This window comes from Kogia breviceps, chromosome 8 (assembly GCF_026419965.1).
Source record: "Kogia breviceps isolate mKogBre1 chromosome 8, mKogBre1 haplotype 1, whole genome shotgun sequence".
NCBI lineage: Eukaryota > Metazoa > Chordata > Mammalia > Artiodactyla > Physeteridae > Kogia > Kogia breviceps.
The window spans coordinates 67652400-67670914 of NC_081317.1; the positions used below are offsets into that span (position 1 = coordinate 67652400).

Sequence of the window (18515 nt, forward strand, 5' to 3'; positions counted from 1 at the left end):
AGCTGCCGAAGAGACAAGAGACTTTTTCTTGCCTCTTTGCTTCCTCGGGTGTGAGGTGAGGGGATTAAGAGCACCGCATAGAGGAACTCCAGAAACGGGCGCAAGCCGCGGCTGTCGGCACGGACAGTAGAGACGGGTGTCGGACGCTAAGGTTGCTGCTGCCACCACCAAGAGGCCTGTGTGTGAGCACAGGTCACTCTCCACACCGGCCCTCCCGGGAGCCCGTGCAGTCCGCCACTGCCGGGGTCCCGAGATCCAGGGACAGCTTCCCCGGGAAAACGCACGGTGCGCCTTGGGCCTGTGCAGCGTCACGTCGGCCTCTGCCGCCGCGGACTCACCCCGCCCCCGTGCCACTCCCTCCCCCCAGCCTGAGTAAGCTGGAGCCCCCGAATCAACTGCTCCTTTAACATCGTCCTGTCTGAGCGAAGGGCAGTCGCCCTCGGACAACCTACACGCAGAGGCGGGACCAAGTCCAAAGCTGAACCCCAGGAGCTGTGCGAACAGAGAGGAGAGGGGGAGGTCTCTCCCAGCAGCCTCAGAAGCGGCGGATTAAAGCTCCACAATCAACTTTAAGTGCCCTGCATCTGTTGAAAACCTGAATAGACAACGAATCATCCCAAGTTGAGGAGGTGGACTTTGGGAGCAAGATATACTATTATTTCCCCCTTTTTTTTCTTTTTGTGAGTGTGTATGTGTGTGCTGCTGTGTGAGATTTTGTCTGTATAGCTTTCCTTTCACCATTTGTCCTAGGGTTAGACCGACCCATTTTTCTGTTTTTTTTTTTTTTTAAAGGAAATTTTTCTTCTTAATAATTATTTTTTATTTTAATAACTATACTTTATACTACTCTGTCTTCTCCCTTTCTTTCTTCCTTTCTTCCTTCCTTTCTTCCCTCCTTCCCTCCTTTCTTCCTTCCTTCCCCCCTTCTTTCCTCCCTTCCTCTCTTCCTTCCTCCCTTTCTTCCTCTGCACCTTCCTTCCTTCCTTTCTTGCTTCCTTCCTTCATTTCTTCCTTCCTTTCTTCCTTCCTTCCCTCCCTCCCTCCTTCCTTCCTTTTCTTTCCTTTCTATTTATTCTACCTTTTATTTTGAGCCGTGTGGATTAAAGGTTCTTGGCGCCCCAGCCAGGCACCAGGGCGGTGTCCCTGAGGTGGGAGAACCAACCTCAAGACACTAGTCCACAAGAGACCTCCCAGCTCCACGTAATATCAGACGGCGAAAATCTCCCAGAGATCTCCATCTCAACACCAAGACTCAGCTTCAATCAAGGACCAGCAAAGAACAGTGCTGGACACCCTATCCCCAACAAAGAACAAGACAGGTCTACAGCCCCATCCATTAGCAGAGAGGCTGCCTAAAATCATAATAAGGTTACCAACATCCCCAAACACACCACCAGACGAGGACCTGCCCACCAGAAAGACAAGATCCAGCCTCATCCACCAGAACAGAGGCACTAGTCCCCCCAACCAGGGAATCTACTCAACCCACTGAACCAACCTTAGCCACTGGGGACAGCCACCAAAAACAACAGGAACTACGAACCTGCAGCGTGCAAAAAGGAGACCCCAAACACAGTAAGATAAGCGAAATGAGAAGACAGAAAAACACACAACAGATGAAGGAGCAAGATAAAAACACACCAGACCTAACAGATGAAGAGGTAATAGCCAATCTACCTGAAAGAGAATTTAGAATAATGATGGTGAAGATGATGCAAAATCTTGGAAATAGAATAGACAATTTGCAAGAAACAGTTAACAGGGACCTAGAAGAAATAAAGAGGAAGCAAGAAACGATGAGCAACACAATAAATGAAATGAAAAATACTCTAGATGGGATCAATAGCAGAATAACTGAGGCAGAAGGACGGATAAGTGACCTGGAAGATAAAATAGTGGAAATAACTACTGCAGAGCAGAAGAAAGAAAAAAGAATGAAAAGAACTGAGGACAGTCTCAGAGACCTCTGGGACAACATTAAATGCACCAACATTCGAATTATAGGGGTCCCAGAAGAAGAAGAGAAAAAGAAAGGGACTGAGAAAATGTTTGAAGAGATTATAGTTGAAAACTTCCCTAATATAGGAAAGGATATAATCAATTAAGTCCAGGAAGCACAGAGAGTTCCATACAGGATAAACCCAAAGAGAAACACGCCAAGACACATAATAATCAAACTGTCAAAAATTAAATACAAAGAAAACATATTAAAAGCAGCAAGGGAAAAACAACAAATAACACACAAGGGAATCCCCATAAGATTAACATCTGATCTTTCAGCAGAAACAAGCCAGAAGGGAGTGGCAGGACATATTTAAAGTGATGAAGGAAAAAAACCTACAACCAAGATTGCTCTACCCAGCAAGGATCTCATTCAGATTTGATGGAGAAATTAAAACCTTTACAGACAAGCAAAAGCTGAGAGAGTTCAGCACCACCAAACCAGCTCTACAACAAATCCTAAAGGAACTTCTCTAGGCAAGAAACACAAGAGAAGGAAAAGACCTACAAGAACAACCTGAAACAATTAAGTAAGTGGTAATAGGAACATACGTATCGATAATTACCTTAAATGTAAATGGATTAAATGCTCCCACCAAAAGACACAGACTGGCTGAATGGATACAAAAACAAGACCCATATATATGCTGTCTACAAGAGACCCACTTCAGACCTAGGGACACATACAGACTGAAAGTAAGGGGATGGAAAAAGATATTCCATGCAAATGGAAATCAGAAGAAAGCTGGAGTAGCAATTCTCATATCAGACAAAATAGACTTTAAAATAAAGACTATTACAAGAGACAAAGAAGGACACTACATAATGATCAAGGGATAGATCCATGAAGAAGATATAACAATTGTAAATATTTATGCTCCCAACATAGGAGCACCTCAATACATAAGGCAAATACTAACAGCCTTAAAAGGGGAAATCGACAGTAACACAATTATAATGGGGGACTTTAACACCCCACTTTCACCAATGGACAGATGATCCAAAATGAAAATAAATAAGGAAACACAAGCTTTAAATGATACATTACACAAGATGGACTTAATTGATATTTATAGGACATTCCATCCAAAAACAACAGAATACACATTTTTCTCAAGTGCTCATGGAACATTCTCCAGGATTGATCATATATTGGGTCACAAATCTAGCCTTGGCAAATTTAAGAAAATTGAAATCGTATCAAGTATCTTTTCCGACCACAACGCTATGAGACTAGATATCAATTATAGGAAAAGATCTGTAAAAAATACAAACACATGGAGGCTAAACAATACACTACTTAATAACGAAGTGATCACTGAAGAAATCAAAGAGGAAATCAAAAAATACTTAGAAACAAATGACAATGGAGACACAACGACCCAAAACCTATGGGATACAGCAAAAGCAGTTCTAAGAGGCAAGTTTATAGCAATACAATCATACCTTAAGAAACAGGAAACATCTCGAATAAACAACCTAACTTAAAGCAATTAGAGAAAGAAGAACAAAAAACCCCCAAATTTAGCAGAAGGAAAGAAATCATAAAGATCAGATCAGAAATAAATGAAAAAGAAGTGAAGGAAACAATAGCAAAGATCAATAAAACTAAAAGCTGGTTCTTTGAGAAGATAAATAAAATTGATAAACCATTAGCCAGACTCATCAAGAATAAAAGGGAGAAGACTCAAATCAATAGAATTAGAAATGAAAAAGGAGATGTAACAACTGACACTGCAGAAATACAAAAGATTATTAGAGATTACTACAAGCAACTGTATGCCAATAAAATGGACAACCTGGAAGAAATGGACAAATTCTTAGAAATGCACAACCAGCCGAGACTGAACCAGGAAGAAATAGAAAATATGAACAGACCAATCACAAGCACTGAAATTGAAACTGTGATTAAAAATCTTCCAGCAAACAAAAACCCAGGACCAGGTGGCTTCACAGGCGAATTCTATCAAACATTTAGAGAAGAGCTAACACCTATCCTTCTCAAACTCTTCAAACAGATAGCAGAGGGAGGAACACTCCCAAACTCATTCTATGAGGCCACCATCACCCTGATACCAAAACCAGACAAAGACGTCACAAAGAAAGAAAACTAAGGCCAATATCACTGATGAACATAGATGCAAAAATCCTCAACAAAATATTAGCAAACAGAATCCAACAGCACATTAAAAGGATCATACACCATGATCAAGTGGGGTTTATCCCAGGAATGCAAGGATTCTTCAATATACGCAAATCAATCAACGTGATACACCATATCAACAAACTGAAGGAGAAAAACCATATGATCATCTCAATAGATGCAGAGAAAGCTTTTGACAAAATTCAACACTCATTTATGATAAAAACCTTGCAGAAAGTAGGCATACAGGGAACTTTCCTCAACATAATAAAGGCCATATATGACAAACCCACAGCTAGCATCGTTCTCAATGGTGAAAAACTGAAACCATTTCCACTAAGATCAGGAACAAGACAAGGTTGCCCACTCTCACCACTCTTATTCAACATAGTTTTGGAAGTTCTAGCCACAGCATCAGAGAAGAAAAAGAAATAAAAGGAATCCAAATAGGAAAAGAAGAAGTAAAGCTGTCACTGTTTGCAGATGACATGACACTATACATAGAGAATCCTAAGGATGCTACCAGAAAACTACTAGAGCTAATCAATGAATTTGGTAAAGTTGCAGGATACAAAATTAATGCACAGAAATCTCTGGCATTCTTATACACTAATGATGAACAATCTGAGAGTGAAATTAAGAAAACACTCCCATTTACCATTTCAACAAAAAGAATAAAATATCTAGGAATAAACCTACCTAAGGAGACAAAAGACTTGTATGCAGAAAACTATAAGACACTGATGAAAGAAATTAAAGATGATACAAATAGGTGGAGAAATATACCATGTTCTTGGATTGGAAGAATCAACATTGTGAAAATGACTATACTACCCAAAGCAATCTACCGATTCAATGCAATCCCTATCAAATTACCACTGGCATTTTTTACAGAACTAGAACAAAAAATTTCACAATTTGTATGGAAACACAAAAGACCCCGAATAGCCAAAGCAATCTTGAGAACGAGAAATGGAGCTGGAGGAATTAGGCTCCCTGACTTCAGACTCTACTACAAGGCTACAGTAATCAAGACAATATGGTACTGGCACAAAAACAGAAATATAGATCAATGGAACAGGATAGAGAGCCCAGAGATAAACCCACACACATACGGTCACCTTATCTTTGATAAAGGAAGGAAGGATATACAGTGGAGAAAAGACAGCCTCTTCAATAAGTGGTGCTGGGAAAACTGGACAGCTACATGTAAAAGTATGAAATTAGAACAATCCCTAACACCACACACAAAAATAAACTCAAAATGGGTTAAAGACCTAAATGTAAGGCCAGACACTATCAAACTCTTAGAGGAAAACATAGGCAGAACACTATACGACATAAATCACAGCAAGATCCTTTTTGACCCATCTCCTAGAGAAATGGAAATAAAAACACAAATAAACAAATGGGACCTAATGAAACTTAAAAGCTTTTGCACAGCAAAGGATACCATAAACAAGACCAAAAGACAACCCTCAGAATGGGAGAAAATATTTGCAAATGAAGCAACTGACAAAGGATTAATTTCCAAAATTTATAAGCAACTCATGCAGCTCAATAACAAAAAAACAAACAACCCAATCCAAAAATGGGCAGAAGAACTAAATAGACATTTCTCCAAAGAAGATATACAGATTGCTAACAAACACATGAAAGAATGCTCAACCTCATTAATCATTAGAGAAATGCAAATCAAAACTACAATGAGATATCATCTCACACCGGTCAGATTGGCCATCATCAAAAACTCTAGAAACAATAAATGCTGGAGAGGGTGTGGAGAAAAGGGAACCCTCTTGCACTGCTGGTGGGAATGTAAATTGATATAGCCGCTATGGAGAACAGTATGGAGGTTCCTTAAAAAACTACAAATAGAACTACCATACGACCCAGCAATCCCACTACTGGGCATATACCCTGAGAAAACCATAATTCAGAAAGACTCATGTACCAAAATGTTCATTGCAGCTCTATTTACAATAGCCAGGACATGGAAGCAACCTAAGTGTCCATCAACAGATGAATGGATAAAGAAGATGTGGCACATATATACAATGGAATATTACTCAGCCATAAAAAGAAATGAAACTGAGTTATTTATAATGAGGTGGATGGACCTGGAGTCTGTCATACAGAGTGAAGTAAGTCAGAAGGAGAAAAACAAATACCATATGCTAACACATATATATGGACTCTAAGGGAAAAAGGTGTCATGAAGAGATTAGTGGTAGGACGGGAGTGAAACACAGACTTACTCGAGCATGGACTTGAGGATATGGGGAGGGGGAAGGGTGGGCTGTGACGAAGTGAGAGAGTGGCAGGGACATATATACACTATCAAATGTAAATTAGATAGCTAGTGGGAAGCTGCTGCATAGCACAGGGAGATCACCTCTGTGCTTTGTGACCACCTAGAGGGGTGGGATAGGGAGGGTGGGAGAGAGGGTGATGCAAGAGGGAAGAGATATGGGAACATATGTATATGTATAACTGATTCAGTTTGTTGTAAAGGAAAAACTAACACACTATTGTAAAACAATTATACTCCAATAAAGAAAAAAAAAAAAAAATTCCCAACCTCAGCTCTTAAGGAATCATCCTATCTAACTTCTGGATCATCCTATCTAACTTCTGGAAGAATCTCCTAACCTTCCATGGTTCTATTTCCTACTCATTCTGAACCTGTGCCTGCCCTTGCATTCCAATGGCACTGCTCTCTCAAAGGTCAATAAAACTTCTCACTGCCGAATCTCCCTGCCCAATTCCAACTCAACTCCTGCAAAGATTGACGCTTGGATCATCCCTGGCTTCTCAGAATTCAACTCCTGCTTGGCTCCTCCAAATACTTCTATCTCCACAGTCACTGTCTGCAGCTTCTCTTCCCCCCACTCACACGTTACACACTCATTCCTCTTCTTTATTATTCTCAGTCCCTGGAACCATGGGGCCAAAATTCTACTGCCCCCAGAGGCCAAAAAGGGAAGTTAAATGAATGATGAGGTCAGCTAAGACCTGTTTCCAACTGAAGATCTCATGCCTCGTCCAAAGAGGGCAGGTGCTACTCAGCTCCAACAGATGGCTGTTGTGGAGAAATAGCCATCCAGTGCTGCCACACCAACCTACTACCATGTAAACTCTGGGGTTTCAAACATGAACAACCAATTCAGATACACACACCACCACCACTACCAGCACACTGTACAGGCCAAAGGAAAAACACCTGTCAGATTAACTGAGCCAAAAAGCCGCCAGTGTTCAGCCTCGGCACTGGTCAATCTCCATCCCCTAGGGAGTGAAATGTCAGTAGGTAATATTCTGATGACCTATCTCGGAGGCTCCAGACAATAATTTCCAACTTTCAACTGGATACCCCCTAGGGATGTCCCACCAATATCTCAGGAAATAGGACCAAAATCAAACACATCATCCATCACCCCACCACCATTTTCCTCTTTCTGATCACTATCCTTCAAGTCAACCAGGACAGAAATCATGGAGTTATTTATGACCCCCTCCTCCTATCCCATCTCCAAGTAGTTACCGAGTTATGAAGTCCCTCCCTCCACACCGCCCTTCATATCTGTCCCTACCCTTCCACTTCCCTCCGCATAATGTTCAAATTAGTTGACACCTCTGCAATTCATCCTTCTCTCAACCTCCATAGTTATCTTCCTAAAACCATGACTGATTCTGGGGCTTCCCTTCCTCCAGAAAGCCCTCCCTAGCCCTCAGCACTTTGCTTGTGCTTCTACCAGAGCCCAGAGGTATTCAGCCTTGTAGCCTCCCTAGCTGTGTTCACAGCTGTCTACCCTATGAGACCACGTTCCCTATGGGCAGAACTCATCGAATTCATCCTTATGTGCAGACAGTAGATGTGGACATAAACTGATGGGGAAACCACACATTAAAAAGAAAGTTCAAGATGAAGAAGCCACAGGTTGAAGAAGTTACTCTTTATCCACGATTAGATGTATTTATTTTATCCTGGGCTGGAGCCAGGTACTAACCAAGGTCATTTTAGTCATGCAGCTAGCAAAAGCAGAAAGTCCCGTGGCATGTGAAAACAAACAAACAAAAAAAGTTTTTTAATACTCTGCAAAAAAAAGAATTAAGTACCCTTTCTAGGGAATTCATCAATTAATTTTTGTCACTGTTAATATGTAAATTTTAATCCTGCCAGTGATAAAAGCTTTTAAGATCACTGGCAATTACAGAAAGAGAACAAAACTGGGACACACAGTGCCAGCGTCTCCTTTCTGCTTCAGGGCCTTTTCCCAACATTCAAGGCACCTCCCCCTCCCCCTCCCAATCGGAAATGGTAGAGATCTCCTCTCATACTTTTAACTGAAGGACCCGTTTCCTAGAATCTTCTGGAAAAAAGCAATCATTTGAAATTACTTTAAAATTCTAAACAGTTTATGCAACATTCATATACAGCTAAGAATTTCAGATCTTGCACTGTACTCAGGATCCTGAGAAGAGTTTATGCACCTGAATTCAAGAATTGGGGAATAATTCTCTTAATGCCTAAGAACATATTAGCTGTGTTTATACCCTAGTCAGTGTCCTGGTGAATACCAGCAGTCCCTACTTTGGGACTAACTGCACCACCTAATTGGTCTTCCCTGGTTAGGGAAGGCAACCCCTTCAGTGGTCTTGGTCCAATGTCTGCAGAGGTGAAGATAAGCATCCTCAGTCGGAACTTCACATCATGGCCCTCGGCTTGAAGACAGCTTCTCTGCACAGCAGAGCAGCCGAAGGGAGGGATCGTTGCCCCACTACAAGAGGCCTAAGGCAGGCCTGCTCTAATCAATCTCCCTCACCTTCTACTCCACCTTCCCACATGCATACAAAGCAAACCCATCCCAGACTGGCATTAAGACAGCTGTGGGGCTTCCCTGGTGGCGCAGTGGTTGAGAATCCACCTGCCGATGCAGGGGACAGGGGTTCGTGCCCTGGTCCGGGAAGATCCCACATGCCGCGGAGCAACTAAGCCCGTGAGCCGTGGCCGCTGGGCCTGTGCGTCCGGAGCCTGTGCTCCGCAACGGGAGAGGCCACAACAGTGAGAGGCCCGCATACCGAAAAAAAAAAAAAAAAAAAAAGACAGCTGTGGTAGCCACAATGACTACTCTATCTGTATATTAAGTTATCCTCCCTATACAGGCAGGAAAATTAGCACGCTTAATAAGAAGTGTGCTGGTGCCCCAAAACTAGCAACGCTCATATACACCTTCCCTGCCCTTGTGCCCTTTTTCTACACCTGCAGACTCTTCTCAGAAGGAAGTCCTAAAGTATATGGCTGAAGCCTGAGTCCAGATCATGCTGCAGCAATGCCAAGGAGATGCTATTCTCGGCCTAAAATGTCGGTCTGCTGCCTTCCAACCTCAACCATCACACGACCTTTTGAAAACTCCACTCTCATGCACTTCAGCCAACAGAGTTATATTTCATGTCAACCATGATGAGACGGCAAGCATCTGTTCTGAAGGTTCTTAGACATGACAATGAAAGGCACCTTGACAAACATTAACCATCGTGACTGAATGTGGTGATTATGAGTCTTGGCTCATCTCCCTCCTGGAGTGATCAACCTCTAAATTTCTAGGTAAATAACAAAACAAACACTCTCTACAATACACCTGTGCATTATCAGGAACTGGTTTCTCAAAAGTTGGGTTGTGACAAAAGACAAATAAAACTCACATCTTGGTATGGCCTCATTACTCACCGAAGGGTCCACCTGGTCATTGGTCACTCCTCGCAGAACTATTCTCAGCGGGTGCTTCATAAATGGAGCCAGGCAGAGAAGACTTTCCAGATAATACCCAATGCTGCGAAGGATGCTGCAGTCATGTTCCACAGACCCACCATACAAGAGGCCAGGCTGATAATATAAGGTGGTTCCTTACACCGGAGAAAAGAAAGTCAGCAGAAAAAAAAACTTAGTGTCACAAAGGCAACGAAGGCAATACGTCCCAAGGGGAAAGTCTGGCAAGGGCATCCAAGAGAGTTCAAAATGCCATTCCTAAGAGTCTACATACTTCACTCCAAAAGCTGACTCATTACTGTCAAGCCCCTGTAACAATAATAAACTGTGAGTGTAATTCAATAAACAGTAATAAATTAAACCCCTCCCTGAGCCATCTGAACTGCCAAAGCCGTGGCAGGGCACAGAGGAGATATCCTAACAGGCACCCTAGTCTCCCGACAGCACACTCTCAGACTGTGCTGATGTGGGGTCTATAAGTGATGTTCTGAAATCATCATGCCAGCAATCAGCTTCTTTTAGGCCCAGGAAATGAAATTCCCCATATACCACACTCACCAAATAGGGTACCTAGAGAAGGCAAGTACTTTATGGCACTTTCTTCCATTAATAGTAGTTATTTTAATTTAATAGTAACAAATGGAAATGGCTAAAATTATTGAACAGCTTTAGTGGAAACTCTTTGTTACTTTTATTTATTCTTTCAAATATTCACATCATCTAAAAAGTTTCTTACTAGGTTTACATATTAGAGGAAGAACCAAATAAAATAGATGATTCAGGGAGTATGAATAAGTGAACACAGTATTTTTGATGCTTATAATCTTTGGCCAATGTCTTCTGGCACAATTTACCAATAAAGAAATTTAACATTAGAGGAAGGAACTATGTTCAGTCACCAAAAGAAAAGCAGCTCTTGGGAGTTTCATAAAATAAATATAGGTTTTACTATATTAAAAACCAAAATCCCAGCCATCACAATCAGAATCATATTCTGATCAAAGTGGGAAAAACTCTACATCAATTATTCTAAATACTATTAAAGTCACAAAACAATCTTTCTTTTAGGTCAAAAATCTCTCCTCCCTCCCCCCAGAAGAGACTCTATAACCACTAAACTCTGCAAATCTGTTATGCCTGCAAATTAACCAAATGACCAGATCGTCAAAATGAAGGCTTCTGGGGTGGGGGGAGCGGGGACAGACACATGAGGTGGAAGCAGGATCATGTAAATGTCTTACTTCTCAACCTAAGTTGCAGATATGACCAGAAAAGAATAGAATTACCTGCCCTCTGAATCACCAATAAAAATAGCTGAAAAAAATCCCCAGCAATTTCAAAGTAAACGAGCCAAGAAGACTAAGGGAATCATAGCTTGCAAAGGGCATCTGATGTTTTATGCCTGAAACCTGCTACAGATCAACAAGTCCCATGGCCACTTATGAAGTCAAGCTTGTCTTCTTTCTTAAGAGAGCCAAAACACAGAAAAGTTCAGTTTCCTTTGTTGAATATATGAGCAAAAAGCACATAGTAAATGGAGCCAAAGGATGCTTGCCATGATCGACTAACAATGTAGATAAGAGTTTCTAGGGGGCTTCCCTGGTGGCGCAGTGGTTAAGAATCCACCAGCCAATCCAGGGGACACAGGATTGAACCCTGGTCCAGGAAGATCCCACATGCTGCAGAGCAACTGAGCCCATGAGCCACAACTACTGAGTCTGTGTGTCACAACTACTGAAGCCCGCGCACCTAGAGCCCCTGCTCCGCAACAAGAGAAGCCACCACAATGAGAAGCCCGCACACCACAACGAAGAGTAGCCCCTGCTCGCCACAGCTAAAGAAAGCCCGCGTGCAGCAACGAAGACCCAATGCAGCCATGAATAAATTATAATTTTATTTAAAAAAAAAAAAAAAAAAAAAAACCACTCAGACAGGTCTCCCCTGGTGGCGCAGTGGTTGAGAGTCCACCTGCCGATGCAGGGGGTGCGGGTTCGTGCCTCGATCTGGGAAGATCCCACATGCCGCGGAGTGGCTAGGCCCGTGAGCCATGGCCGCTGAGCCTGCGCGTCCAGAGCCTGTGCTCTGCAACGGGAGAGGTCACAACAAGTGAGAGGCCCGCGTACCGCAAAAAAAAAAAAAAAAAAAAATTTATTGTTTAAAAAGAAGAGGTGCTCGTCAGTTGATCTGAAATATTCACCCTTCTAACTTACTTAAATCAAGTGTATTCTCCTTAAATTGACAGATTTCACATACTATCTCCAGACAATTCTATCACAGATAGGAAACCAGGTCTTTCCATCCAAATACAATATCTATACCATCAAAAAGAGTGAATAACAGAGGAATATTTAAGTATTACATGTAGGTGCTTTAAGGAATGGGAAGAAAAGGAGCTTACCTGTTTGGTTTATTTCAATTCGAGAACCATTAGTTATTTTGTCCAACAGCCTAATGAAGCTGGCTTCAAAATCTGTGGGGTGAAAAGGAAACAGATTGGCCTCATGTTAGGTCACCATTTCCAGAGCACATCCCATTCAAGTACTGCAGTGCAGGGTAGGTTACTTCCCGCATCATACCTGGGTTCTTCTCAGGACCTGGGTGGCTCACTGGCTAAGGAATCTGAAGCAGTTGAAAAGCACTGACTAGTATATATATGTTTAGTAGAACTATTAGAAACAACTCCGTTTTTGTATTCCACCAAAAAATAGCAACTCTACCAGCAATCTAATGGGATATTAATTTTAGCAGAACAACACCCACCTGTCCTTCTGACCGCAGGAGTGTGTGCCAAATAAGGGAGAAAGAACAGAAAGTAGGAAAGAGTTTTAAACTCAAATTCTTACTTGCCACAGAATACCTCACAAGGAAAATTAAATCGAGGACCACACGTCAGTCTCAGAGGCAGTAAAAGGTTACCGTCTCTCCCATTCAACAAAGCATCCCTGGCTCCTTTCCTCTATCGTTTACTGATCTAGAAGCTATCTAATCAGTTCAGTTTTTAATTTTATTACAAAGGTGCCTGAATATACAGTATTACTGCCACCTTGTTAATGCATGAAAAATGACTGGAAGAAAAAATACAAAATGTTAATAAATAGGTTTCTCTTCATAGTAGGATTTTATATGAATTTAGTCTTCTTGTTTAAATTTTAATGTGTAAATTTGCTTCTGTTACTTTTATGAATAAATTGTTATCTAGAATATAAAAGCTGGTTATTCTTTACAAGGTGGGGTAGGGTAGATTTTAAATGTGAAATATGGGAAGAGGTAGAGTGAAGACTCAGGATTAAACGTCCTCTGTCCTCCTCGGTAGATTTTACACACACACACACACACACACACACACAGACACACACACAGGCTTTAGCTTCAACCTCCCTCCCATGAACGGGGACAAGGAAGACCAAGTCTTCTGCACTGAAGGCATGGTGACTGCCTGACGCTTTCAGGCAGTTCCTACTCCTATAATAGACTAGCAGAGTTTGAGAGCACAGACCTTAGAAGTCACCTAAACTGATCCCAAAGGGTGAAGCAGATCGACTAAGCAATTCCCATCTACCTGTTCTGTTACTTAACACTGTCCCATAACTCCTGTCATAGCAGATTCTGCAATCTGTACACAGAGCACTGGGCCAGAAGTCAGAGAAACTCCCTAAAGTCCTGAAAAAAGACATAATGGCTAATAACAGCAGCTGTGTATTAATGCTTACCTATGTAATCCTTATAACCAGTAAGCAGGAAGTGTTTCCCATTTTACAGAAGGCTGAGGCCCAAGAATGCCCTCTAGCTTGCCCTGGTTAAACAACTGGCAAGTGGCAGAGGCAGGATTTGAACCCAAGCCTGCCTTTCTCCAAACTCCATGCTCTGAACCACACCATAACTCAGTTTAATCCTCACAGTCAACCTCTTCCTCTAGAAAATCATGGTACCTTTCAAATGTAGGCAGTGATTTAACTGAAGGACTCTGCAGATGATTTAATAAGTTCCCAGTCTACATTTATTTTTAATGAAATTAGGACAGAATAAACAATATGAGAGTTACATAGTAAGGGTGCTGTTTATGAAATTTTAGTCTCAGTTTTACATATACTTTTATGTGTATTAGGTTGTGGTATAAGTAGCAACACAAAAGTTCAAAAGTAACTCAACTACAAAATCGAACTAGAAATGATTTCATGGTCTTTTTATAGAGAATATTCTATATTTTTAAAAAGTAGGCATGATCTATATAATACAATGCCACTTTCTACTTATGTTTACAGAAAATGCAAGGTATTCTGCACAAAAAAGGAAAACCCTTGATTTGCTCAAGCTTTCACAGTGCAAGGAACAAGCATTTATGAATAAAGCCCAAGATGATCAACTCCATAGCTTTTACAGATTAGGAAAGAAAAGAAAACAAAATTACTTTAGAAGTAGTTTTTTTCTGCTTTTTTTTTTTTTTTTTTTGTAATCCACAGTGGCTCTTGAGCATGAACACAATTAAAAACGCCCAGCAGAGGAACATGAGTAGGAAGAGAATGGGCACCTAAAGAGACCTCCAGGCAGGACCATCCCCTGGTCACAGTAAACAGGTGCTTCAGAAGCAGTACTTCAAAGAACCAACCCAGAGCTAGTTCCAGAATCCTGGTAACAGTGAAGATATAGCTCCATCACCTGGTATGAAAAAGATCTCAAGTTCACCTAATAATAGTCAGATTGAAGTCTCAAACTTCATTAAGACAAGATGTATAGGATTCCTTGCCCCTTCACTTCTTCAAGACTGCTCCTAAGGGTACAGAACGTCAGATATCTAACAACATTAGGGGGAAAAAATCCCCCAAATAAGCACAAGCACAATTTTACTGGATGGTTTAGGAATACATAATTAGGTTACACAGCTAGAAAGAGAATCAACATGAAGACCATAATGGTCAGGAGACTGGCTACCATTAGGGGCAGGGAAGGGAGTGCTGAATGAAAGAGGCACACAGGTGTGCACAATGTTCTATTTCTTGACCTGGATGGGATCACACAGATGTTCATTTTATAATCCTATAAGACTAGTTTTACATCTTATTAATTTTTAATGTTATTGTATTTCATATTTTAAACAAATCTGTACTATCAGGACCATCAGTTTCAGGATTTCTTAAATACTAACTCCCATACCTACTGCCCTCCCCGCTTCCCTAGCCCCCAAAGAAGTGAACTCATCATTTCTTTAAAGGGGCTGGTAACTTCTAGAACCCTTAGTGGTGGTCATCAACCCGACCCACTCCTCACTAAGAAATGCAAAACCATGTCTCCAAGAAGGGGAGCAAGGGAAGGAATACAATCTAAAGATCTATACTTTAAAAACAAGGAGCAAATCTCAGTAAGCAGTTTCACTTAAAAGTATTGTAACACAACTCAAATTCTAGAAATATTAGTCTGCTTAAATAAATTATCACACATCTACATACCAGAACACTCTGCTGCTATAAAATTAATAAGGTTTTTTTATATACTGATATGAAACATCTCCATAGTATACTGAGTGGGAAAAAAGTAAGATGCAGATGGTCTTTGAGAAAGGAAAAAGTGTGTACTTGCTTATTTATGGGAAAAACAGCCCTGAAAAGAAACACAACAAACCAACGACACTGTTTGCTTCACAGGGAAAGAACACTGGGAAAGAGACAGACAGACAAACAGAGACAGACTTTGTAAACCATTTTGTTCCCTTTGAATTTCATGTCATGTGTATGTGTTTTTAAAAAATACATAAAAATTAAATTGAAAAATACAAATAAAGGTATTGTAACAATTTAAAGAGCCAATAAACAATGCTCTCATTAAATAGCCTATGAAAGATATTTATAATACAATATAACCATTATTTTTTTAAAAACTGCTTAATTACACAGGGAAATGTTCACACTATATTAAGGAAAAAAATTTTAAGCAATATGTACAGTGTGATTTCAATTTTATTAGAGATAACTAAAAGGTAAGACAGCAAACTATTAACACATGAAATTAGGAGTCATTATTTTCATCATTAAATCCAAAAAGGTAGAAATTACAAACATATACCCAAGTCTGAGAATAAATTAAAAGATGTCTGCTCACTTGAAAATAAGGTACATATAAACTTTACGTATTTTATGTAATTATGCATAATGTGATAGATAATAAATTATATTTTAACTTAAAGAAATATTTACATAACATCTTTCCTAAATTATGAATAGGTCAAGAAAAATATTAAAGAGACATACAATTTTATCAAAATATATGGGAGTCTACAAAAGAAAAACTTACCACTCTAAACACTTTAGTAATTAATAAAAAGAAAAGCAAGAGAACAATGAACTGAGATTTTAGAAATGGAACAAAATTTCAAGCCAAAAAATCAATGACAATAATAATCTCAAAGGAAGAGATAAACAAAATGGAAAATATAGCAGAAAAAATCAAGCTAATTCATTGAAAAAACTACAACACAAATCAATAGCCTCATTCATTTGTAAAGGAAAGAAAATGTGAATTAATAAAATAAAAAATATAATTAATACAAAAGATTGAGAGCTTTTATGGTAGACTATTCTCTATTATTTATTGACACATTTGGAATTAAAATGGATGGTTATGTAAAAAGATAACAAATCAAAACCGATAAAACAAATTTTTAAAAAGGCACCAAAAGATCAACCCAAAACAAAGGGAATGCGAAAATTTATCAAGTAATAAACAGAAAGGAGCACTGATGAAGTTATTTAAACATAGAGTACGTAAATTGTGATGTATTAATAAAATGTAGTATCATGACACAGCAATGAAAATCCACAAACTATTGCTGCTGCTACAACAAACATGTATCTCACAAACACAATACAGAATTAAAGCCAGACACACACTAAATACGTACTCTATGACTCCACCTATATAAACCATGGTTAATATTTTAGAAACCTAATCTATGGTGTAAACGTCAATTTAATGTTTACGCTGGGGATGGGAGGAAATGGTGTGACTGGAAGCAAGCTTGAGAGGGGTTTTGTGGGTTGCGGGTCATGTTTTGTTTCTTGACATGCATAATGGCTACCTGGGTATATCCACTTAGTCATAATTCATCAATTCATTAAGCTTGTGCACTTTTCTTAATGTGTAGTATAATTTGATAAGTTTATTTTTAAAAATCAAGTTCAAAGTAATAACTTCTTTTAAAATATGAGAAAAGCAAAGAAACCCAATCATCTCTCAAGTTTACCATGATACTAGAAATGTGATTAAATATATCTTTAAAAAACACAGCGTCACTAAAAGGAAGAAATAACAATTAAGGGAAAGGCTATCTTACCAATTAAGCAAAACACACACTTTGATTTGACCCCACATTCCCATTTTTTTTAAAGCGTAATTTTTGACCTGCCAATTCCACATCTAGAACTCTATCCCACAGAAGTAGAAATATGCTAGACTATTGCACAAAAAAATTTTTACTGCTGCTTTACGTACAATAACCATCACTGAAGGTTACTTTTTTGCCCCATACCTTCAAATTTTCCTAGACATTTTATTTTGCTTATGTAAAAACCTGTAAAAGAAGTGAAATCAACAAAGGGCAACTTATTTCTCTGATTTATGCTGTTTTTACCACCTTCAAGTTTCCTATTTGTATCCAATTTCTTTAGTTCTAGTCCTTTCCTTTCTCTAACCTAACCTTTCTCTAACCCTAAAGCACTAGAGAATTTCCTCCACCTCAGGAAATTACTAAAGATGCGGCAGGACATTACATAATAATAAAAGGGCCAATCCACCAAGAAGACAGAGCAAGACTGAATGCACCAAACAATGAAGGTGCAAAATATATAAAACTAAAACTGTTCAAACTGAAAGGAGAACTCAACTATGCCATCAACCAACAGGATCCAATCAACATTTAGAAAATACCCAACTCACAACAGCAGAATATACATTCTTTCCAAGAGCCGATGGAACATACACCAAGATAGACCAAATCTTGGGCCATTAAAAAATATCAACAAATTTAAAGTAATTGAAATGAATACAGAGCATGTTCTCCAAACACAATGAAATCAAACTGAAATCAATAACAAAATGATAACTGGAAAATATACCCACACTTGGAAGTTAAACAACACACTTATAAATAATCCATGGATCAAAGAGGAAGTCTTAAAGGCAAGAAAAAAACACATTGAACTGAATGAAAATTAAAACATGACATATCAAAATTTGTGGGACACAGCTAAAGCAGTCTTGAGAGGTAAGTTTATTGCACTAAATGCCTACATTAGAAAAGAGAAAAGGTTTCCAATAATCTGTCTCACCTCAACTTAGAAAAAGCACAAAATAAATCCAAAGGAAGTGAAGGAAATAATAAAAATAGCAGAAACAGATGAAATTGAAAACAGAAAAATAGAGAAAAATCAGTGAAACAGATGGCTCTTTAAAAAGATAAATAACATGACAAACATCTAGCAAGACTGAAAAAAAAAAAAAAAGACACAAATCATCAACATCAGGAAAACAGGGAATATCACTACAGATCCTGCAGACATCAAAAGGATAATAAGGGAATACTATGAACTCTACATATATAAAACAATTTAG

General features: G+C 39.5%; 1 protein-coding gene across 2 annotated transcripts in view; it reads right to left on the reverse strand.

The window, feature by feature from the left end:
- Nucleotides 1-18515, reverse strand: part of RCL1 (RNA terminal phosphate cyclase like 1) — a 64930-nt gene that overhangs the window by 37696 nt on the left and 8719 nt on the right. For both annotated transcript variants that reach the window (XM_059071902.2, XM_059071907.2), the window contains exons 2-3: nucleotides 12313-12384; nucleotides 9876-10051 (exon numbers count right to left, since the gene is read on the reverse strand). In XM_059071902.2, coding sequence (XP_058927885.1) covers nucleotides 9876-10051; nucleotides 12313-12384 — 248 coding nt within the window. The remainder of the gene's footprint in view (nucleotides 1-9875; nucleotides 10052-12312; nucleotides 12385-18515) is intronic.